The 24,741-nt window shown below is 38.3% G+C and overlaps 1 protein-coding gene across 3 annotated transcripts; it reads right to left on the bottom strand.

Moving 5' to 3' along the window:
• Window positions 1-126: 126 nt before the first annotated feature.
• LOC133633782 (kelch-like ECH-associated protein 1B) lies at window positions 127-24,302 on the bottom strand. 3 transcript variants are annotated; one of them, XM_062026469.1, is made up of 8 exons: window positions 24,120-24,198; window positions 13,915-14,102; window positions 13,191-13,784; window positions 10,332-10,577; window positions 5,351-6,027; window positions 5,030-5,235; window positions 4,784-4,960; window positions 127-1,511 (listed from the first exon to the last, which is right to left on the bottom strand). In XM_062026469.1, exons 3-8 carry the CDS (start codon window positions 13,494-13,496, stop codon window positions 1,297-1,299), a joined length of 1,827 nt encoding a protein of 608 aa, XP_061882453.1. In that variant the 5' UTR covers window positions 13,497-13,784; window positions 13,915-14,102; window positions 24,120-24,198; the 3' UTR covers window positions 127-1,296. The 3 variants fall into 3 exon arrangements, with proteins under 3 accessions (XP_061882453.1, XP_061882454.1, XP_061882455.1); XM_062026470.1 differs by lacking the exon at window positions 24,120-24,198 and adding an exon at window positions 24,207-24,302 and having other exon boundaries at window positions 13,191-14,102; XM_062026471.1 differs by lacking the exon at window positions 13,915-14,102 and having other exon boundaries at window positions 24,120-24,137.
• Window positions 24,303-24,741: the final 439 nt, after the last annotated feature.

The following is a 24,741-nucleotide window of genomic DNA, read 5'->3' on the forward strand; positions in this document are numbered from 1 at the left end:
GAAGGTTTACGCAAAATCCACTAATATTTTTTTTTGTTACTTTGCTAACCAACAGGCAAACAAACTCGAGCAAATACATAAGAGATGCAGGCTTTCGCACAGTAAAACACAAAAGCAAAACACACGTACAATAAACATATTTGTCTTTACTATCAATTATTGTACATGATTTTGTTGGAAAAATGTACAAAGCCGATTTGAAATACTCTTAAATGCCCACCCCAACTACAGATGGCCAAAAAAAGAAAAGAAAAAAAGAAATCCCTTACAAAGTGAAACAAATTCTTTACAAACATGCATTCTTACTCAGCTACAACACATGCTTGTTTTGGAAAAACAGAACAAAAAAAACACACAACACCGGAGTCCATTTCAATACAAAGCTTTTGTCAGTTAAGAGGAACAAGAATAAATTAAGAATTTAAATTTCTGTTTGAATATCAGTGTACAAAACATCACTTACAAACAATTGTAGCTTAAACGGCTGTTACAAATACGTCATTAGTGTTTAATAGTTGAACACTTCTGACAAACATGGTCACTTTTTGAAGTTTGGTGGAAGAGAAAACCAAGTCAACTGTCCAGATGTTTTTGATTTTTTATAAAAAGGAAAATCCGCAAGAAACTACAGTATTAATTGTCACTCATTGAAGTCACCATCAGGATTCTTAGCGTTACATAAAAGACAGGTTTTACCTGTTGGACTGCTTCTCTTGCAAAAGAATGTCATTTCGAAGCCTTGTGACATAAACCACTTGTTGAATATGCACTGTGGAAAGTAGAAGCATCAGAACAGGGTTAAAACGGCAAAATGTATGAGTGATAATTAAATTAGGACTTGCAACCTAATAGAAGGATGTTTATAAGGTGATTTTAGCGCTTCCAATCAAATTTAAGTGGGTTTGTGCTGGGATTTGGGATGAGAAAAGTGGATACGAGTGTGTGGCGATGCAGGGTGATGGCACTTAAAACACCCAAAAGTGACAACAAACAGCCACTTTGTACTAAACGAGATGATGTGAAAAATGTCTGTAATTTTAAATCAAGTGTATGCAGCCCTTTTTAGTCAAAGGTCAAATCTGGGAGGCGAAGTTCTGCTGGAGGACTCCAAATACCAGATGTAAGCACACAGACAGACTGAGGTTTGCCAGATGACAGAGCTTGTTCAGGATTGATTATACCGACGCTGATCTTTTAATATAATACTGACTTGGTGTTCCGGAATCCATAAGGCAGCATTCAGATGTTTTAACTTCAGCTAAGTTGTGTTTGTGTGTGTAGGGAGCGATACAGGGTTTACAGTGTACTGTGTCGCTGTATGTGGTGCACGACTCCACCATTCTCCCGCTCGGGTGTAGGACTCCGAGGTAGGAGATTATGGCACGGCTCCATGGTAACGGCCACGCCGACACCGCTACGTCCTGATGTCATGCGCGTCACTTCTGACCAAGTGTCCTCCTCGGGATCGTAACACTCCACGCTGTCCAAGAACGTTTGGCCGTCGTAACCGCCTGTCAACGCAAACAAGGTTTAGTATGTTAAGCGCTTGAACATAAAACAATATGTTGGGGTTTAGAAAATCTATTACATTTGATTAGCCAGAACTGTATTCATCCCTTGGGCTATGTTCGTCAGGGGAATTAAGAATTATTAATGGGTGTTTGTATTAAAAGACTGCACTAAAATGGCTAAACATTTTTAAATGAATAGCTCGCCAACAGATTAAAAAGACAACTTAAAAATAGATACTGTATGTTTTATCCCAACAGTTTTCCTGTATCTTTTTAAAAAAAGGATCCTTCCAAAAAGTAGAACTGCATGTTCCTTCCTAGCGGATTTATTATTATTATCATTAATATTATTATTAATATTATGCACAGGGTACCAGGCATCTCTGGATATAACGATATGAACATTTCATGTCATGGTTATTGTGACCAAAACTATTACGTAGTAATTATTATTGTGATATTGTTGAATGTGCTCCAAAAATACTTACACCCACACTTTTTAAACACTTAAAATAAATAGAACCACCGTTAGAAAGCCCACGTCTATTTCATTTTTATGATTCACTGATATCTTAGTTGTTCTGACAGCAATGTGTTTATATGAGTATAATTGGGGTATGTTGTTTTTTTAATGGGGAAAGAGGTTAATGTCTCTTGTATTCATCTTCGCATTTAAGCTAGCGTCTGTGAGTTTATCAAAGTCAATCATGTTTTTTCCATAATTTTAATTTAAAACGGTAATACTAACAGTCGAGAGTTTTACCACGGTTATCATTATTATTATCTACCATAATTTCCAGACTATAAGCTGTTAATTTTTGCCTCACACTTTACACAGACCAATGAAATTGCTGAACAGGTCACGGTGGACCAATCAAATTGTTCACTTTAAATGAAACATACAGTCCAGTGTTTCCCATAAACTGGCAAGATACCTGTGGCTATGGGCGTGGTCACCATGACATCATCAAGTAATTTGCATAATTTACTACAATGATATGATTTTCTCTAAAAAGGCTCAAAAAATGTATACTTACTAATTAATAATAACAGTTTTGTTTTAAACGTCCATCCATCCATCCATTTTACAATATAATTACAACACTTTATGTACATATTTAAATACAGATTTGAACAATAAGTTATTCACTGAAATATATTTATTAATTGTGATTCTTAAAAAAAATATATCTTATAAAATATAAAAGCTAAAATGTCTCTTAAAGCTCTGCCCCTTTAATTAGTGCATACTAAATAATTTAACTTTAGCCTACTACTACAACCATATTATTTACCAGCAACATAAAGTGAAACAGAGGCAGAGGTGTCCTGCCACAGTCAGTAACAAATAAACAGAAAACAGTAGTGGTCAAATACAAATAAGGCAACAAGAGAAGTATCCTACACTTCTCTTTTGTAAAGTAAATCTGAACAGCCTATATGGGCATCTACATCAACTATATGATTTGCCTGAGAAGCTGGACAGGACAAAAAATAAAAAAAATATATTTTATTTTTTATTTGTGGCGGACGTAATTCTTTCGTGGCGGGCCGCCACAAATAAATGAATGTGTGGGAAACACTGCAGTCACACAATTATTCAGTCATGGTGTTATGGACTCACCCTCATCATAGAGAAGAAACACCGAAATGCACACAACTCAGCCCCAAACCCGAAGACGATCAACCCGGCCATCGAAAAGGGAATCTGCCGTCCCACAGAAAGTAAATCCACCACCAATACTAACGGGCTGGGAAAGGCCGAAAAGCCGTGCGCTGAAGAACACGAATTCAATGTTTTTTGCGTGCACGCGGAGAAAGACAAAGACCCTGCTCAATGACCTCTGCGGTGGGCTACTGTACCTGTATGCCCTGTTACAGGTAGGGTTGGGTATCGTTTGAATTCGAACGATTCCGATTCCAATTCTTTGTTTCGATTCCGATTCCTGACGATTCTCGATTCCGATTCTTTTAAGAGGCAGGGTCAAAAAAAAGTTTTGGATATTTTAAATGAGCTAGCTAACCTACATACAGTCTTTCTGAATGAAATAGTCTGACATTCTCCATCAATTTTAATTCTATTAACTTTTTATGAACTTTACTATAAATTCCTCACAGGGCTGTTTTCAACTAGAATATAAATATCAAATCTATGAACTTGAATATAAATATTATAAATACATTTTCACAGGGAGAGAGCTTTATTTTTGAAAACCTCATGAAAACACATTTACACATAAGTGTATGATGCTGCAGGAAACCTCATGAAAACACATTTACACACCCAAGTGTATGATGCTGCAGCTACTTAAACATGTTACCGTGCTCCCACTGATGGGCTAACCTGGTGCAGAAAAGCAAATAAACAATAAGAAACAACTTGCAAAACCCAGTCCAGATTAGCAGCAGGTACAGTATAAAATCAGAGACAGTTCTTGCACAGCTTGGAGGCCTGTAACTTAAATTACGCTTGTAATTTAAAGCGTTAGAAAAAGCAGAGAAACACCTCATATCTCAAAATATGCAAAAGTTAAGGACGGTACTTGAACCGTAATTTGGGTTACCACTGTACCTCGCTACAAGTTTGTAGGGCCAGATTGTTGACTGTAGAAGCTTCATCTTGCTTCATACAGTGAATCTGGAAAGTATTCACAGCGCTTCACTATTTCTACATTTTGTTATGTGACAGCCTTATTTCAAAATGGGATACATACATTTTTTTCCTCCAAATTGTACACGCAATACTCCATAATGACAATGTGAAAACGTTTTTAGAAATATTTGAAAATGTATTAAAAAAATTACAACTAAGAAATCACATAAGTTATCACAACCTTTGCCATGAATCTGTGAGATCAGGGGCATCTTCTTGTAAGAAAATAATTTATTCCATTTAAAAATTAGGCTCTAACAACAAACTGTGGAAAAAGTGAAGCTCTTTGAATACTTTCCGGAAGCACTGTACATGTCGGCTGTATTATTATGGTATTATATTATGCTTCATTATCAAGTATTTATGAATTATTACTGAGATGTGTTTCATGTGAGAAAAAAAACTACCTATTTCCAGAGGAAAAAAATATTTTGGCTAAAAAATATTTTCATTTGCAGGGGACACAAATGTGGAATTGTGAATATGCGGGGATCCACTGTGATTAAAATGAAGCTATGAGTGCAACGCAATTTCCCTCTTAGTGAGCCCGGGTTAAACTCATTTGATGAGCAAATAAATCCATAGGAGGCAGTATGTATGTGCTCGCAGTGCTCCTCACCCAACACATAGATGCGTCCATGTAACGCAGTGACTCCCAGAGCGCTGCGTTGGTGCCTCATAGAGGCAGCGCAGCTCCATGTATCCGTTTCTACATTGTAGCATTCCACGGTGTTCAGCTGGTTAGTGCCATCATAGCCGCCCATCACGAAAATTTGATTCCCCAGCGCGCATACACCTACGGGCAAGTTAAATGTCAATCAGTTCTTCCTTTATAGAAACAATCAATGTTGTGTTTTGTGCTCACCCGCTCCAGAGCGTGTGGTGTTCATGGAGGCCATGGTCTTCCACTCGTCCTTTTCTGGGTTGTAGCACTCGCACGAGCGGAGTCGACTGACCCCGTCAAAGCCGCCCACAGCAAAGAGCAACCGGTTGATGACCGCCACGCCCACACCGATGCGCCGCGTCAACATAGGGGCTACCAGCTGCCATTGGTCCCTTTCTGGATCGTACCTTTTAGAGCATCAACACATTTAGATGTTTTCTGGTTCAAATGACCCTCTCAAGATAGCAGCCAGTCCAGAGTTGTAGATATCTAATTAGAATTATAGCCGCTGAAAGCACTCACCTCTCCACACTATTATGGTGAATACACCCATGCGATCCGCCCACTGCATAAATCATGCAGTCGATGACACCTACTCCTATTCGGTTTCTGGGCACGCTCATGGGTGCACAGGGCAACCAGCAGTTGTTCATTGGGTTGTAGCAATCCAGCGCATTTGAGTCCATGTTGCCATCAGGGGCGTTGTTCCTCCCGCCCACAGCGTAAAAAAGCCCACTGATGACACAGGCGGCTAGGCCACTGCGAGGTACCTGCAGGTCAGCTAGCCTTAGCCAGTCCTGCGTACAAGGATTATACGCTTCTAGGTAGCTGAGGGACTGCTTGAAGTAGCCGCCGGCCGTGTAGATGAGCTGTGGCACCTTGGGGGTTCGGCAAGAATTGACCTTGGTGGGTTTGTGCAGGGTTAGGTCCTGGAAGATCTGGGCAAGGTAGTCTTTACACTGGGGGTCCCAGTCCAGAGACTGGAGCTGAGCTTTTAGGAAGTTGGGAGTCAAGGAATGGCAGCGGACAGCGTGGAGTAAGGCCTGGACATATGGCCGCCGGTTCTCTCGATCGTAACGCACCCAGGCCTCGCATGCCTGGAAGACTTCAGACTCACAGCGGACATTGAGCTCATCACGGCTGATGAGGGTCACAAGCTGGCAGTGAGTCAAGTTAAAGAACTCCTCCTGGGTCGCCACCTGGAAAACAAATGTTGGAGTAAAATAAGTGTCTCAATTGTATCTATTTACAACCCTTGGTGATAACAGTCTGCTTCTTTACATACTTTACGTGACTATAAAAAGTAGGCAAGACAAGTTTATCATAGAGCACAACTCGTACACAAGGCAATTCAAAGTGCGGAGTACATCATATACGTATGTATTAAGACTGTCAAAGATAAACTTAAGCAACGGTATTTTTTTAATATAATCATGTTAAATTGTTGATGTCATTAACTCATACTATCGTGACAAGCCACACCTCTCAGTTATGGCCCAAAAGAAGGCATAGACAAGCAATATGAGCCTGCTGGTCTTACAGATAGATTTTACTTTAAAAAGAACAATGATGGAAAAGGTAAATAGAAAATAATTTACAAAAAGGAATTACATTTTCAGCTGTAGGTGCCATGCCAAAGAGTGTCAAAGTTTTGTTTCCCCAGTATGTGATGAAGTCTTCACACGTGTAGTCTAAAAGAGTTGTTATTGCAACACAGGGTAAGCTCAGTATGGGTAGTGAGGTTTAAAAAGTAAATAAGGGAGGCTGGCAGGGAAGCACAGTTGACACCTTGCGGAAATTTGCCAAAGGAATGTGTACATTTGTACAATCGGTCGTCAAATGTATGGATATTCTCCTTCATCTCAGGGCATTCAATCGATCGCAAAAAGACTGTTCAGTTTGCCTTAAGGCTGGTAAACACATAAGGATTTTCTTAATCTTAGGATAGTTTCTTTTATCTGTTACAGAGTAGACCCCACACATAAAGACAAAAAATCCAGCAGTGAGCAGTTTTGATCTTTATATGCGTGTGGTGTACTACAATAATATCAACACAGAACATCACGCACATGACAATTTTGTCTCACCACAGACTAGACTCTAGTTCTCCAAGCCCGAAATCTGGTGTGAACAAACATTATCTAAAGGGGTGGGCGTAATGATCTACATATAAATAACATCGATACCAATGTGTCTATTGGTATTGGATCGATATTAGCGTTTTGGGATCAAGGTCAAGGTTTTTATTTATTTATATAGCACCATTTTAAAACAGTCATGACTGCCCTAAAGTGCTGTACAGCAGTGGTCCCCAATCACCGGGCCAATTGGTACCGGGCTGCACAAGAAATAAAAAAAACAACAAAAAAAACGTTTTTTTATTTATTTTTTTATTTTATTAAATCAACATAAAAACACAATATATACATTATATATCAATACAGTCTGCAGGGATACAGTCCGTAAGCACACATGATTGTATTTCTCTTTGAAAAAATAAAAATAAAAATAGAGACTAATTTTCAAGCGTTGACCGGTCCGCAGCTACAAAAAGGTTGGGGACCACTGCTGTACAGTTTAAAATCAGAAAGGTAAAATGTTTTTTTAAATCCTAATAAGCACAGACTTTCTATATATAAAACACAGTTAAACAACAAATCAATAAAATGGTAAAATGGATACCTTCCGTACTGTGTCACAATTCACACAGCAATGACTCAGTGTTCCCCACAGACATTAAGTAAATATTGAACACTTTTAATTCTAACGATTATCAGACTTAACCTGTTTTGGTGCCAATTATTGGGACACATTCACTCTTAACTCTGTTAAGACCACAAGACAATCTTATAAGTTATAAGCTAATCGGGCATTTGCCGTCTTTGGTCGGAAGGGAGAAAATCGGGACAATCTTCACTGGTTGAGAAGATCTAGTCCGACAGCTGGTGCCAAGGCCCAAACACTTATGCTCTAATAAATGCCCTGACAAAAACATTTTCATTCCATTGTGGTGTAAAAAAACAGCTGTAAAGATGCAAAGGTGCGAATCCTCTGTCAATGCCAACAGCAGTCATTAGAATGGAATTCCCGCTCGTTACCATTGAGGTATTGTGTGGCAAAACAATCGATAGAAAACAACCTTTACCAACACAGAATCAGTCTTTAGAATGGAATCACATGTTCCACTCAGTTGCAATATTGGCATAAAGGGGCACCTAAATCCAGGTTTTGGGATGGTAGAAGTGATCGTTTTGCCACACGATACTTCAACGGCAACAAGCGGGATTCCATTCTAATGACTGAGGTGTCGCGCCTTTGTATCGTAGAGCGAAAGCATTCTTAACTGATTGAGGAGGAGGGTTGGGCATCGTTTGAATTAGGACGCATTCGATTCCGATTGCAGTTTTGCTTCTGATTCCAAACGAGTAACGATTCCAATTCTTTTAAGAGGCAGGGTTAAAAAATTTACTACTTTCAAGGGGCTATTTTTTAGAAGTATATAAATATCAATCCTTTGAACTTCAATATAAATGTACACTTTCACAAAACTTATATAAATATCAATCCTTTGAACTTCAATATAAATGTACACTTTCACAAAACTTATCACTTTATCTTTGAAAACCTAAAAAAAAAAAACATTTACACACATTCTATTGTTTATGTTCCGATCAGGGTTTTATGCTGCAGATTACGACCACCCTTGAATGTGTATTAACCGTAATTTTTACAAATATATTAACAGCGACTGCTACTGACAGTAAGGCTGGGCAATAAAACAATATTAATATATATCACGATAGACACATAATATAAAAAAAAAAAGATATTTAGGTTGATAGATATTTTTTCTTATATGTCGAAGAAACCGCAAGTTGCAAAGCAAGAATAAAGGCAGGCCCTTTCTGGTAATCTAACAACACAGGAAGTGATCACTGATTAGTGGTAGTGACACACTAACAGCCAATCAGGTAATAGTATCAACTATTAAGTTTGGTTGTGCCACCTTGGTGTTTTGCATTCGATTCTTTGCATGGAGTGAGAAGAGTGCTGCATAAAACGAAGAAATTGTCGATTAAACAGAAAAAGTCACCTCTGCAGTACGTAAATTTTTGGGATTAAAAAAAACCCAAAACAGACCACAGTCAGACCAATGTGGACCACCTTAGCTGCGCTCACCCGAGCAGAGTCATGACTTCCTGGCACTGAGTTTGCAAACAATTGTTCTTTTCAGGTTTCTCTATATTTAGATTTTTACACTTTGCACTATTTGTGACACTTTATTAGACATTTCTTACATACTCCTTATTTTTGCACATTAATTTATATTGTTAAGTCTTGAAGGTGATTTTAGAATTTAGTTAACATGAATTGGTATTTTCCATGGGGATTATAATCAAAGGAAGGTTACATTTTAAATAAACACTTTTACATGTAATATATTGTTCTACTGGTTCTTATTTTAGATAGGTCATAAAAAACATCAATAATTATCGATTATTAAAAATTGTAGCGTGATACAGTTTTCAGCCATAACGCCCCGGCCTAATTGACAATGTAACAATATCAACATAATATTTTAACTAGTTCCTTATTTTATTTTATTACATACAATTGTTTGAGCAAAATAAATTATGTAGTACACTACTAAACAAAACTAAAATACTTTATATTACTCACTAAAATCCTTTGGTTTTTGCCCTCAAATTTCTCCTTTGCCTAAGGCCTTATTCCCAGAGTTTGTAAACATTATCAAAAAGTGAAATAACTAAATAAATGGGAAAATAAATTACATTGCATTAGTCTCCATCATATACAACCCTTGGTATCAATGTTGTTGATTTATGGATCAGTCAGTCTTCCTCTTATGTGGGTCGCTAAACAGCAACCGAGCAGCCCAAAAGTTGTTAATTTCCTGTTAATAAACTGCTCACTTTCTGTTGTAAAAGAGAGCACTTATTTTTTGTGCTGTTTCAAGCTAGTTTAGCAGCTAGCTTAGCTATTACTGTACCGTGCCCTACTTGCTCTTCCACTGTGTGTACCATGTTTAGCCTATTCCTCCTTTCAGTGATAATAAAACTTAAGAACTGCAGTTTATTAGCTGAACTTGAGGATTTTTGACTTGGAGGAGCAGCTTCATATGGACAGTTAGCTGCTTAGGAGTTGGCAATTAAAAAAAGTGGACGATTCCAGGAGATTTGGAATAGAAGACCCGGTTCCCATCGGTGCCTAAACCTTGTTAGGAGTATAAACTGCTTGAGCTTTGGCACCAGCTCTTAGACTACATCTGACCAATCTTACTCTATGAGCATGAACTGATGAAGCCTGCTCAGGTGATAGAGCAAAACATCTTCTGAAACAGACTGAACAATCCAGTTGTGATCGATTGAATGAGAATGTGTCAGCAAGCAAGAAAAAAACTTACAAGGATGCAAAAATTAGAGTCCAAACGATCCAAAATAGCAACGATAACGTAATCCAAAACACAGAGTACTCATGTTACCTCGCTGAAGTTCATATAGATGTATTCCCGGGCCTTCTGGTGCAGCTCTGTGCAGCCAATTTGCTCCGCAAAACTGGCAATGCCAATGGCGTTGCTGGGGTCCAGCTGTTGGACAAGGAAGTCACAGCAGGCCTTCACAACGCTATCTATCTGGTACATGACGGCGCCGTTCATCACGTGGATCACGCACTTCTCTCCGACTGAAATGCTGGCTGTATAAGCAAACTCTATCAGTCGGTCCATGACCTGAATGGGTCAGAAGAGCAGAACGTGGGGTTAAGGTTAATCAGTGCATCGCTCTTTAGTTATTACGTTAAATGTGACTGTTGATGCAAGTTGTGTTTTTCGTCAGCACAAACAAAAGCTTTTATCAAAAACTTTACCTATAGAAATATAATGAGCAGTTTTGAGTGACAAACAAGTATTTATTTAACAATATGTTTATTAGTATTCAATATATACAGTGTATATAGTGTACTATAGGGCAGAGGTCTTTAACAGGGGCGAAGGTACTGTTGTAAAATATCAAGTTGATTGGGTTGAGTTTTTTCCTGCCCTGATGTGGGAACTGAGCCAATGTCATTGCTTGTGCAGCCCTTTGAGACATTTGTGATTAAGGGCTATATAAGTAAACTTTGATTGATTTATTATAAGTAAACTTTGATTGATTGATTGGAGTTTTTCATATATATTATTTTTCGACAAATTTAAATGTTTTAAATACACATTAACATTGATCCAACACATTGTAGTGTTATTTATAAATGCCATTGGCATGGACATCCTACTCACTGTACCTTGCAGTTTTATAATAAAAACATAAAACAACCATATCATTGTATTCATGTTAGCATTTAGGATATCTAGCGATTAGCACTCTAGTTGCCAGCTAGCAATTAGTGCTGTAGTTGCCAGCTAGCGATTTACAGACTAGTTGCCAGCTAGCGATTATCGCTTTAGTTTCAAGCAAGCGATTAGCGCTGTACTTGCCAGCTAGAGATTTGCGCACTAATTTCCAGCCATCATTAGCGGTCTAGTTGCAGCTACAATTAGTGCTCTAGTTGTTAGTTAGCAATTAGCGCACCAGTTGCCAGCTAGCGATAAGTGTGCCAGTTGCCAGATAGTGATGAGCACACTATTTTCCAGCTAGCTATTAGCTGCACTACTGCTATCAAACGAATATATTAATATCGCAAAATAACAATGTATCTTTATGACCAGTTTAATATAAAACAAGACGTATAGGCAGGGGGTCCCCGCTTCATCAGTTTGGGGGTCTTTGGCCTGTACAACGTTGAAGACTTCTGCTACAGCGACGTTTCTAATATATTGGCAAACCGTCGTTTATGGACCAACTCATCAAGACCGAGTCTATCGCATTTTTCTTATTACTAGTGTCTGCTTAAGTCATGGTGCATGATTGACTGCTTTTGTTGACAGAATTTAAAGCTACAGTGTTCATTTCTATAAAAAATAAGTCTGTTTGTCAACAAGTTTTGTAGTATTGTCAACTTTCTCACAATAACTAAGCAGCATCAAAAGGAGCCCACAGTAACTTCCTGTTCTGTGCGTGTACACCTCAAAACAAAAGCGTTGCAGGATTTACCTGGATTCTGCCACACAAGTTAAAAGGGATTTTGTCATTATAGTAGAACAAACTTACAGCAGCAGCTGAAGAATCCAATTAAAAATATGAACAAACAATGTGAACAAACTGCCATAGGATCAAAATGTGTCATCGCTCATTCTTCGTATTTCTCTGGTCTCTAAGTTACAATAAATATGCCAGCAATGGTTAGTTTCGGTTTCGATTTAACATCAGCCAGCCAGTCGCGGTATTAATATAAAAGGACTCCATCCAGGAGGTTGCTTGTTTTCATTTAACATTGTTACTTCACTTTTGAGATGCTCAAACACTGAATTTAATAAATTGCAGAAGAGTATAAACAATCTACAATTTTGTTAAAAGAATAAGGTCAGCTTTCTAAACCATGTGCAGGGTTTAGAAAGTACCCTTTGAGGAAAAAAAATGGAAAATAGAGAGACAAAAAAGAAGAACATTTCTATCAGCAGTAAGTGCTGACACGCAAAGCCCGAAAGAAAATGTTGGCTGCATTTCTAAACTACATTTAACCTTTAGCTTTATTGTCATCTACCAATCTATTTCGGCTCTCTTTTTGACACTTACATGTGCCATAGAAATGTTTTTTTTTTAAGTAGATGATTTACTAAAACTCATATCATTGAAAATGTAGCGTAAAATTCTATAACATGCACGCAAAGAACTGAAAAAATGTTTACCATTTGGCAACTATCCTACAGCCACGCCTCCTTTGGTAATATACTTCTGGTGTTGTGACCTATGTTTACATCTGTCACGTCAAAATACACCTTCTCGCTGGCTACTAATAAATACTCTAGAACTACAACTGGTTCGAAACTAATAGTGTTCGGATTGTAATTATCCAAATATGATTAGCGAAGTGTTGTGGCTCGGAGAGCGAACGGATGCGACAACAAGTAAGCTGGCGAGATGTTAGCTAACTAGCAAGCTTGTTTTGGTGCTTCTGATCGTCTCCCCGTCCTGCGGCGTTTAGGCAAGAGGAACAGCGAGTAGCTCCGGCTTATGCGAGCGTTCAACAAATTTTGTTTGGATTATATTTTTATGGATATTTCATTAAAAAAAGCGGAAGTAATATTTTGGCACTAAAGCCAATGTTTAAAAACGCGACTTTCCGCATTTTCACAGAAATTTCACATGCCTCTGGATATGGTACAAATATTACAATCCAAGGACTGTAATGTCAAATGGTGTATGGAATCTACTACTGTTATAGTGGAGTTCAGGAGGTGACTCACCCTGGGGTGGATGCCCTCGATGGGCACCTGCTCCATGCCGCACTCCTTCAGGCCGTTGGTGAACATGGCCCTGAAGACGGGCGAAGACGAGGCCAGCACCACCTTGTGAGCCACAAAATCCACAGCCTCCAGATCTTTGTAGCGCACACGGAGCGTCACGTCGCAGAGCTGGCGATCCAGACGCAGCTCGTTCATGATGGCAAAGGCGGCGGCCGTGTGGCTCTTGAGCGTGTAGCTGAGGACGCGGTGGCCGTTGCGCGTGGATGGAGTTACCAGCGCTTTGCATTCTGTCAGGCACTCTGACATTTCCTACCTTAGCTCCACCTCCTTATTCTCTCGCACAGAAAGCGTTAGAGGGTACCATCGCACCGTAGGGAAGCATGGGTGAAATCAGGAACTTGGGGTTGGAGATGGATCCAGGTGTTTGGAGCTATGGACTGCTATCCAAATTCACGCACATGCAATGACTCCTTAGATGAGTTCAGTACCTGTGTCAAGCTGTGCGACTCATTATGGAGTTACTGGAGACCGCATGGCTGGATAGACTGTTCCATGACTTTGCACCGACATTGTAAATCTTGAACATTCCTCTGACTACCAGGGAAAAAAGAAACAAAGAATGAGAACCAATTCAGGCTATTTGTCCCATTCAAGGATCAGCCTTTAAAACACGCTCCTTAAAAACGTAGTCCAACAACAGGAAAGAAGGGTAAAATAAACTCACAGCATTATTTGAATACTCATGGAGGTGGGAAAATGTTTAGTTTTTTTGTTTTTTATAAAGCTGGGAGTTGTGTGTCAAAAGTGTATCAAGAATAGTTTTCGAAAGGGAAGCCGGGGAGAAGGTTTTAGGTAGCTTTCGTAGTAGACACACCCCTATATTTACTAGGAAGCAGTCAGCTCATCCAACACCTAGAAAGAAAGAGAGAAAGTGACATCAGACACTAGATACACTAAATAAGATGCCAAAACAAACAAGACTCAGCACCAGTGTATATACACCTGTTCTTCGTACGGACTGATGTTGTCAACACTTCTTTCTAATCTTAGCACCATGCCACTCTAACTCGTGTGTGACAATATGGGCTTTACAGACAATACGCAACTCGAGTTAAACTACTCCCACAAGCTACATTGTTATGTTTGACTACAGCCGGTGCTCAATTTACAATGTGGTCCGTGGTTATGACACACTCAACGAAACAGAACATGTTTGTAAACTAAGGAACTCCTGTATATAGATGGCGTTTCACTTCTTTTTACAGGGCTCAAATTTAACCACGGCAACCGCGGCAACTACCACGACCACCCTTGTCATTTGCCGTAATGCTCTAAAAAATTGACCAACATCGGCGACAAGAACATGCTGTGACCGCCCTTGACTTTTTACTTCTTAATGGACGAGGGATGTAACAGTAAACGGTATAATGATAATTTGTGATAAAATTCTAGACGGTTAGTAACACAGTCTAATTTTTTAATTACCAAAAACCGTCATTTATTAATGCATTTAGGCTACACGAAGTCAGGCGCATGCGCACTAGCGTCGTTTGGCTTGATAATCATGGCGGACTAACGTCATGGACTTTACTTCGGAGATTTCCCCTCGGAGCAAACGGAACCAAGCGCTTGGTTTAACCTCATTTGAGTATTAATCATAGTACTGTAGTAGTATTAGTAGTATTCGCTTCCCGCCGTGCGTTTAAGAGTCGACTGCTGTGTTTAGATGGAGACAGGTGTGGACAATATTGGAGACAGACGCACTTGTCCCCACACTAAAGGTACACAGCGAAGGAGAAAACTATTTGATGTTGCATTTATTTTCTCAATACAGCGTTCATCAGCTGCTGTGACTGAGAATTAATGATGTGAGGAAACATGCAGCAGGTGATGTGTCGTGAACGTTGTAACAACTTGTTTATAAAGTCTTTAGTTTGTTTACTGGGATGTTCACTCGTCCTTTATTTAACTGCAAACTGTATCGATGTGATGTGAGAGGTGTCACTCCTCTTTATTTTTGTTGACCAAACTTTTGTACTGATAGGAGACGTTGGAGAACAACAAAGCTTGATTATTTGACTTTATCTTCATTAGCCAAACTGCTTTGTTTTATATTGATATCAAAAAGTAAACACCAGTTGTTGTTTTTTTTTACATTACTTGTATTTTTTTTCATGTCACAAAGGTATTACTTCAAAAACCATCCATGTGACATAGCAGGTTGTTAATGTGTTATTGTGTGTCGTTAATTCCTATACAACATATTTCTGCTCATATTCTTAATGGATCTGTCCCGATACAGCATCTACATATACATATAAATGTACATAACCTAAATACTTTTTTTTTTTTTTAAAAACCTCTCTCTATCAAAATGTAAAAATTTAGATAAAGGCATCATGTAATGACAAAAAGCTGACAAGTTGATATTATTAAAGAATAAAAAAAAAAATTTAATATTTGTCTTTAGATATATAGCTAACGTTTATCTATAGTCTTTTTATTAGACATTACAAATGACATGATGGTATTACGTTCACACCCCAACACTGCTTCACCTAACAATCAGTAATCATGATTTCAATATTGATACCAATAATCTTAATCATTACTTTGGCCATAATTGGCAGCCCTAGATCTCATACATGAACACTATTTTTATCTATATGGACAAAAAGTGCAGTTCCGTCTTATGGCCATCATGTCTTGGTGCCCTTCTAACTTGCCTTGGTGCCCTAAAATATGAGCCCTCCTGTAAGGCAGCACTTGCCTTGACCTTAAAAAGTAAACATTTGAGGCCTGTTTTTATACACAATTTGAGAATTTTGGTCTTGGGGACTTCATTGAAGTAAAAAAATCAGTTAGTACTGTTTTTATCCCCAGCTGGACTATAGTTGTTTTGCTGAGGAATGTTCAGTGTTTTTGTTTTGTAAAGACAATATCTCGTCTGTGATGTGTCAGTTTTCCTTTTCTGTGGACGCAGCAGCTACTGTCTCCCCTAAAAAGTAGTATTGCATGATGTTTCTGGAAGCTCCATGTGAATTATAAATTAGGGCTGCACAATTAATCGACATCAAATTGACAATGAGGCTTTAATTAGTGTGCAATTGCAAGAGGCTAAGGTTTTTTTTTTGTCTCCGCCGTCACCTACATTTGGGTGACAGACATTTTTGCTAATCAGAATTGTTGAGAATAGCGTTTATTTATTTCTCGCTTCAAACAGGAAGACGCCTCCCTCTGTGCATCGCTCTCAGCAGGTTTAACAGTAAGAATTAATTTTAAAAAGTAGAAGGAATAAACAACTCAAATTAGAAAGAAAAGTATAAAGCCAAATGTCCCGTTGTGGTAATATTTCAGCTTCAAATCGGATGGGCAGTGTAAGGCCATCAACGAACGAGCGAGAACGCCATGATCACAAGATAGCAACAAAAAAGAAAGACAACGTCCAACGTAGTTTTTCCAACTTGAAATGCACTATAGTATGTCCAATATTTAATTAAGTAACATTTTTGCTTACAGTTATTTACCTTCCAATTATTATACAATGATAAACAATTGTCGGTAATGAGAAATGAAAGTTTAGATCATTTTAAATGGTTACTTGGATGAATATTATATATTATGATTACTTTACATTATAAATGCGTGTAGTTTTTGATTGTTTTTTTAATTTTAAAAACGAGACAAAGTAAGACAAAATTATTGCATATTATTATAATGTGTGGCACTTTGAAACAAGAATATGTTGATTGACAGTAACTTGACGTCCTTTACTCGTTATTTTTTAAGTTTTATACATTTATGTATAAAAAAAAGATCGCAATTTGAAGAGAAAAATCGTAATCAGGTTTTTTCTCAAAATCGTGCAGCCTTGTTATAAATGATTCCTGAAGTTGACTCACTGTTATTAAGTTACCCTTCCATTTCTTTGACAGCTTATGACAATGGTATGGTAATATGTATCACTTTACCACTTGTTTTGTAGTAAAAAAAAGAAAACCTTGTGTAATAATCAAGATATTAGAGTTTGTAGGTTTTATTCTTCAGTAATAATTTATAAGTAAATTGGTAATCGATCAAAGATTAAAGTTGACTGTAACAGTTCAGTAAAAAGTACAGAATGTATGATAGTAGTACGTAATTAAATAAATCAAGAGTGACATTCTCTGATGAATAGATATAGCATAAATATTGTGTAATAAACAGATAAATGTATCAGATCATGAGTTATCAAATAATACATTTTAGAATAATGATATCAGACAGTGTGGTTCAGCTTTATGCTGAATAAACACCATATGTGTGTACTAGGGATGTCCCGATCCGATATATTGATCGGATCGGCCGCCGATATTTGCCAAAAAATGCGTATCGGCAAGGCATGGGAAAATGCCGATCCAGATCCAGTTTAAAAAAAAAACTCTGGTCCGTGTTTTCCAACGCACCGATTTAAATAATACATTCCACTTTTCTGCTGCTCCCTAACTTCCGTTCCGCATTTTCCAGCACACCTTCAACACATCCACAGGTCTGTGGATTTTCACGCAGTTGCTTTTCGCTGCTGGCATTACACGACAGGCTCTTCTCACTCTTTTCTGTGTCTCCCTCTCACAGACAGCAAGCGCACCTTCTTACACACGTCACATACTGTCACGTCATACGTCACATACGTATACGCCCTCCCCGAGCAGAGAGGTAGCAGCATGGCTAACGTTAGCTGTGATGCTAGCGCAGCCGTGCGAGCAACGTTCCCTCTAAGGTGCGCGCCTGTGCAATTGCGCACTGCTCAAGCGTTCTCTGCGCATAGCAATTATATGCCACGCACAAAATCAAATAAAAATAAAGCGCATAACAATTTTCGACACACGAACACGACAGAGAAAACAGTTTTCGTCATCATTGTTCAAATATTGTAACGTCTGTCGAGACGCTTATCTCCATTCGGTGCCACACGCCCACACCATCAAAATGCCGAGGCAAAAATTTCCACATCAACACCGTATGAAAAAATTTGTGATTTTTTTAGTTGTGATTTCCTTCTCTGCATGAAAGTTTAAAAGTAGCATATATTAATGCAATATGAAGAAGAATGTTTTAATGTAGACATGCAAGCCTTGAAATTTTTTTTTGAAAATCAAGACTACATTTCCTGCAAATGGGTGCATTTCTACCCTATATTTTAACTTTGGATTTATTCTCATATCAAACTCTTTTGGCTGTCTTTTTGACACTTACATCCGGCGCCCCCCTCCACACCCCGGATTATAAATAATGTAAATAATTCAATGTGATTATCTTGTGTGATGACTGTATTATGATGATAGTATATATCTGATAGTATATATCTGTATCATGAATCAATTTAAGTGGACCCCGACTTAAACAAGTTGAAAAACTTATTCGGGTGTTACCATTAATTGTACGGAATATGTACTTCACTGTGCAACCTACTAATAATAGTCTCAATCAATCAATCAAAACACAGAAACATCATACTGCTGTGATTATATGCATCAAGTGTTCATTCAAGGCTAAGGCAAAATATCGAGATATATATCGTGTATCGCAATATTAAAAAAAGGCCATATCGCCCAGCCCTAGTTCAATGATGCCATTTCTGTTTGTCATGTATAAATTTGTCTATTTTGTGTTTATCCTTGAATAAACAGGTCAGTTTCTTGCTACCAACCATTGCGTATTATTCAAACTCCCCTAATTCAGCTGTTAGTTGTTATCAAGAGTACTAAAACCCTTTTCAACATGATTCTGACAACTAAGTAGGCTAAATAACTTTAAACTTTAATACATGCTCGGATAAGCCAGTATCGGTCAGTATCGGTATCGGTCAGTATCGGTATCGGATCGGAAGTGCAAAAACAATATCGGTATCGGATCGGAAGTGCAAAAACTTGGATCCGGACATCCCTAGTGTGTACCGTTTATTCAACCGGCTCATAATATTACATGGAGAGAGTAGAATTCAATCAGCTCCATATTCTAATTCCACATAAATATTTGTAGTGTTGTGCGTGCAAACAAATGTTTTAAATAAATGATTCCGCCCCAAGGTTGTATGTAGGGCTGCAACAACTAATCGATTGAATCGATTAAAATCGATTATAAAAATAGTTTGCCATTAATTTAGTCATCGATTCGTTGGATCTATGCTATGCGCAGAAGCTACTTTTAATTTTTTTTTTATAGACCTTTATTTATAAACTGCAACATTTACAAACAGCTGAGAAACAATAATCAAAATAAGTATGGTGCCAGTATGCTGTTTTTTTTCTCAATATAATACTGGAAAGGATAGAAATGCAGTTTGTCTCTTTTATCCGATTATTAATCAATTAATCAAAGTAATAATCGACAGATTAATCGATTATCAAATTAGTTGTTAGTTGCAGCCCTAGTTGTATGTTGTATTTAGAGGGGAACTGCACAATACTCCATTTAAATTTTGCGACTTGAATGTTAACCAAGTGTTAGTGATATTGTTATTATAAAATTAACATCAAATCAAAACCACACAAATATAAAACATTATCATCAGCAGGTCATTACTGTATAAATGGATATACTGTAAATAGAACTTCATATTTGCGCACTATTGCTGAAAAAAGACTTTAATCACCAAAAACAGTGCTGCCGAAACCGGATGTTATGACGTAACCAAGACGCACGCAATTGTCTGAAGCGTAATCAGCATGTCGCTATGTGGACGTAACTTTATTATATCCCAAATATACCCACGGACAGCATTCTATAAAATGTGCAAATATTAAAAGGACAGTGGCAGCTTATAAGGAGAGAAAGTCCAATTGGAGCAGCAGCGCAAAGCAAGTGTGACGTCATGCTCACTGCAGCTCACTTGTCGCGGCCATCGAAGGAAAATAGTAGAGTTTCTAAACACGAGTACATTCTATAATAACACCAGAAAAAGATACTAGATTTGTTGCTAGTTGTTTATGATTAAAAAAAAGTCACTCAAAGTCTCTTGACACTTAAATAATTCTCAAAGTACATTGAAAATACAGTATATCAAAACAATATACAAATATTTGTTAATACTGATTAATAATAACACACATTTGTTTTTAAATGTATACATACATGTTTTTAGCCTTTTTAAAGTAAACATATTACTATAGCAAATTATACGATGGCGTATACCACCTTGGTAACCACGCCCCTAACCACCGCCACAGGTATCTTGGCAATCCAAGGGAAACCCTGAAATCGGCTGTCAAAAAGTGTACCACCTTCACACTTTGTCTACATCATTCTAGTGTCCAGGTGACAGACATAATTTATAATCTAGAATTAATTTAAGAAGCTCACCAGCTCATGATGATAAGTTACCGCTCTGTGACAATGCTCTGCTAAAAATAGTTCCTTCAAGTTAGCGCTTATAATACCAATATTGGGGTGATTATTTATTGGGTTTTATGGTGGGAATAAACGCCATGATGTCATGGCTACCATTGGCTCCACAGGGCTCCAAAGGGCACGAGATGTTGTATTACATTGTGGGTGCCGGGGAGCTATTTTTTCTGGGCATAAGTTTTGTTTACATGGCTGTACTGTATCCGCGTTAACAAACTGGACTAAAATGGGTCGTACAAAATAAAACAATCAAGGGACCACAACCGCACCAATGATAAATTGGTGGAATTCATAAATATGAGCACTTCCAATAGACAAGGCTATTGTCGAAGCCAAACTTGTATAATTTTCGTCAAGTCAGTTTTTATACTGGTGAAAATGTTCAGAATGCAAACAAAGTCTGTTAGGGCTCACTGTCCCCCATTAAAATTGCGCATAATCTACAGTTTTCATTTCTTGTGAGTGAGGGTGCCCAGCCTCATGTCATAAGCAGGGTTTCCCGAAAAAACAAGCTCATTGTTACTTTTAAATAATTTGATCACTGTGCTAATGCTCCGAAAATAATACACATTTTTGCAGTTACTCAAGACTAAAAGTAAACAGACATGTTATTTTTTCAAAATACTGTACGTTGTCGATTGCCCGCAGCTAGCTTTGGTAACGCAAACAGCCCACTAAATGCAACATTTGCAACTGAATAAAAAATTATTTGATTCGGGCTTCAAGTCTCACGGCTGCTATCCAGGCTATTTGGCGTTTCTTTATTAGCTTCATATTGCGACTTCTTTCAACTTTGTTTTTACGCTTGGTCCAGGTCAGGACTCTGTGCAGGCCAGTCAAGTTCATCCACACCAGACTGTCATTCATTTCTTTATGGACCTTGCTTTGTGCACTGGTGCACAGTCAGGTTGGAAGAGGAAGGGGACCGCTCCAAACTGTTCCCACAAGGTTGGGACCATGGAACTGGCTACAAAGTAAACAAAAACAGAATGCTGGACGACAGCAAAGACTTACAGCGTGTGGAGCAGAGACGGCGTCCACAAAGTACATCCGTGATATGACATGACAATCAACAATGTCCACACAAAAAAGGTAGCAACAACTAAAATATTCATGACTGCTAAAACAAAGCAGGTGCGGGGAATAGCGCTCAAAGGAAGACATGAAACTGCAACAGGAAAATACCAACAAGACAGGAAAAGCCACCAAAATAGGAGCGCAAGACAAGGACTAAAACACTACGCACGAGAAAACACCAAAAAAACTCAAAATAAGTCAGGGCATGATGTGACAGGTCGTGACTGTACACCTACTTTGAGACAATAGCTATTGTTATGCATGGTTGGTTATGGTTTAAATTCATATCCAACAAATGCGACAACAACTTTTTATTGTCTATCGAGTTAAATTTTTTATTGATTTCTGCTGGTGGTGTGCCTCTGGATTTTTTCAATGAAAAAAATGCGACTTGGCTCAAAAAAGGTTGAAAAACACTGATATAGTGTATATAAATGGTAAATGGGTTATACTTGTATAGGGCTTTTCTACCTTCAAGGTACTCAAAGCGCTTAGACACTATTTCCACATTCACACACTGATGGCGAAATGCCATGCAAGGCCCTAACCACGACCCATCAGGAGCAAGGGTGAATTGTCTGGCTCAGGGACACAACGGACGTGACGTGGTTGGTAGAAGGTGGGGATCGAACCAGGAACCCTCAGGTTGCTGGCACGCTGTCCCCAATACGCTATACACTTACAGGTACATATACGTGATTCAGAGTCCAGAAAGACCCGCAATGCAACGAGTTTGCACGTCACACTTTCAAGTCCTATTTTAAGCGGACTTCTGTTTACGAGTTAAAACGTTTTTTTTTTGTTTGTTTTTTTTCAAAAGACATGCTATTGTCTCTCATAAGTAGAGATGTCCGATAAATGCTTTAAAATGTAATATCGGAAATTATCTGTATCGTTTTTTTTTTTTATTATCGGTATCGTTTTTTTGTTGTTTGTTTTTTATTAAATCAACATAAAAAACACAAGATACACTTACAATTAGTGCACCAACCCAAAAAACCTCCCTCCCCCATTCAGACTCATTCACACAAAAGGGTTGTTTCTTTCTCTTATTAATATTCTGGTTCCTACATTATATATCAATATAGATCAATACAGTCTGCAAGGGATACAGTCCGTAAGCACACATGATTGTGCGTGCTGCTGGTCCACTAATAGTACTAACTTTTAACAGTTAATTTTACTCATTGTCATTAATTACTAGTTTCTACGTAACTGTTTTTATATTGTTGTACTTACTTTTTTATTCAAGAAAATGTTTTTAATTTATTTCTTATTTTTTTCAAATTTTTTTTTTAAAAAAGGACCTTATCTTCACCATACCTGCCCCACATCTTTGGAACTCTTTACCACCAGACCTTCGCAACTTAAGATTCAATATCCCTCTTCAAATCAAAACTCACCTATTTCTGACTGCTTATTAATTGTAATCATCTTTTCTTTTCTCTTTGTTGTTGTTTTTTTTTTTTTTATCCAATTTGATTTTATTTTTGTGATTTTGTACGGTGTCCTTGAGTGCCCAGAAATGCGCCTTATAAATAAAATGTATCATTATTATTATTATTATTATACCTGGTTGTTCAAATTAGGCATAATAATGTGTTAATTCCACGACAGTATATATCGGTATCGGTTGATATCGGTATCGGTAATTAAAGAGTTGGACAATATCGGAATATCGGCAAAAAGCCATTATCGGAATTTTGCCTGTAATTTACAATCCTTATGAGTCATAAGGATTGTAAATTACAGGCAAAATTTCAAGAATGTTTAATTTTTACATAAAACTGTGCCTGTATAGTCGAGGTTATTCGAAAAGGGGTGACAGCTGGATGGTGGAACAGATTAATTCGATTCCCATGGTTTGCTATGGAGGAAATTCAAACATGTTTGATCACTGACATTTTATGCAAAGAGTTATAGTCAGTGACTCATCATGAACTCTCCACAGTGGAACTGGATGTACCACAACACGACCCAGCAAGCGGTGAAGCCCGTTCTTACATAATACATTTTAATCATCAACACCAATACACACGCACGCACCATTCAGAGCTTTTCTTCCCACAAAAACAGTCTCACACGCTGTGCCGCTGGCCGCTTGTTTTGATCATAAACATCACAGGTGGCACTGCAAATAAAAGCTTTGACACCGATATGACGTGCACATGACTGACGCGTCTACTGTGTGGAGCAACACAATACTTCGACGCGTCTGTAACTAGTACTAATACTACTAATACTACTACAGTACTATGATTAATACTCACGCTAGTCCTGATAATAACAGACGCTAGAAGCTAGCTGCACTAAATCGCTCCAAACACAAACACGCTAACAAGGCGGTTTTAGTAGTGTCCCGGTTGTTAGACACCATCCGTGTCCCCCCCCACAAAAAAATGTGACCCTTAAACCCCAAAACACGGCGGCAATTGTGAGCTGGAATGTTTAATGAAACATACTCACGTCGTGCAGCTGCCTTCCACCATTGCAATGAAAGTGTGCGCTAGGCAAGAGCAGCGAGGGGGGGGGGGGGGTGAAGCGGTAACTCACCATGACTAAGCAGCATTGTACCCGGCCTTTTCTCGCCTTCACAATAAGAGTCTCCCACCATGGCCTCGGCCCGACCTCTGTTGACAAGTCACGGTAGTAAACGCCGCTCCAAGCCACGAGGCTTTTATTGAGAAGGAGGTTTGAGAGCGAAAGTAAAGCATTGCTTGGGTGACTGCCAGCGGAGTCAAAATCTTGTTACAAAATGTACATGAGGAACACTCAAATGTGACAAACACGTTTAAATACAACAGTTGATTAGATAAGTGGTTGAAATGGTAAATTTGTACAAACTGACTGATTGTTGTCGCTGATCGAACAGACTGATAATGCACTGTCAATCAAAACATTTTAAAAGATCACCGAATTTAATTTGAAATTAAATGCAATTTGGAATGCTGTATTTTTATTAGCAATTTTATTCAGGGAGCCCTTGGCACACTTGGGGTTCAAGCTTATGCTATTTCACTTGCAGCCACAAGGGGGCAACCGAAGCCCATATTCTGGGGGGGAGTGGGGGGTTCCCATCCTAAAAACT

This window comes from Entelurus aequoreus, linkage group LG18 (genome assembly GCF_033978785.1).
Source record: "Entelurus aequoreus isolate RoL-2023_Sb linkage group LG18, RoL_Eaeq_v1.1, whole genome shotgun sequence".
NCBI classification, from domain to species: Eukaryota; Metazoa; Chordata; class Actinopteri; order Syngnathiformes; family Syngnathidae; genus Entelurus; species Entelurus aequoreus.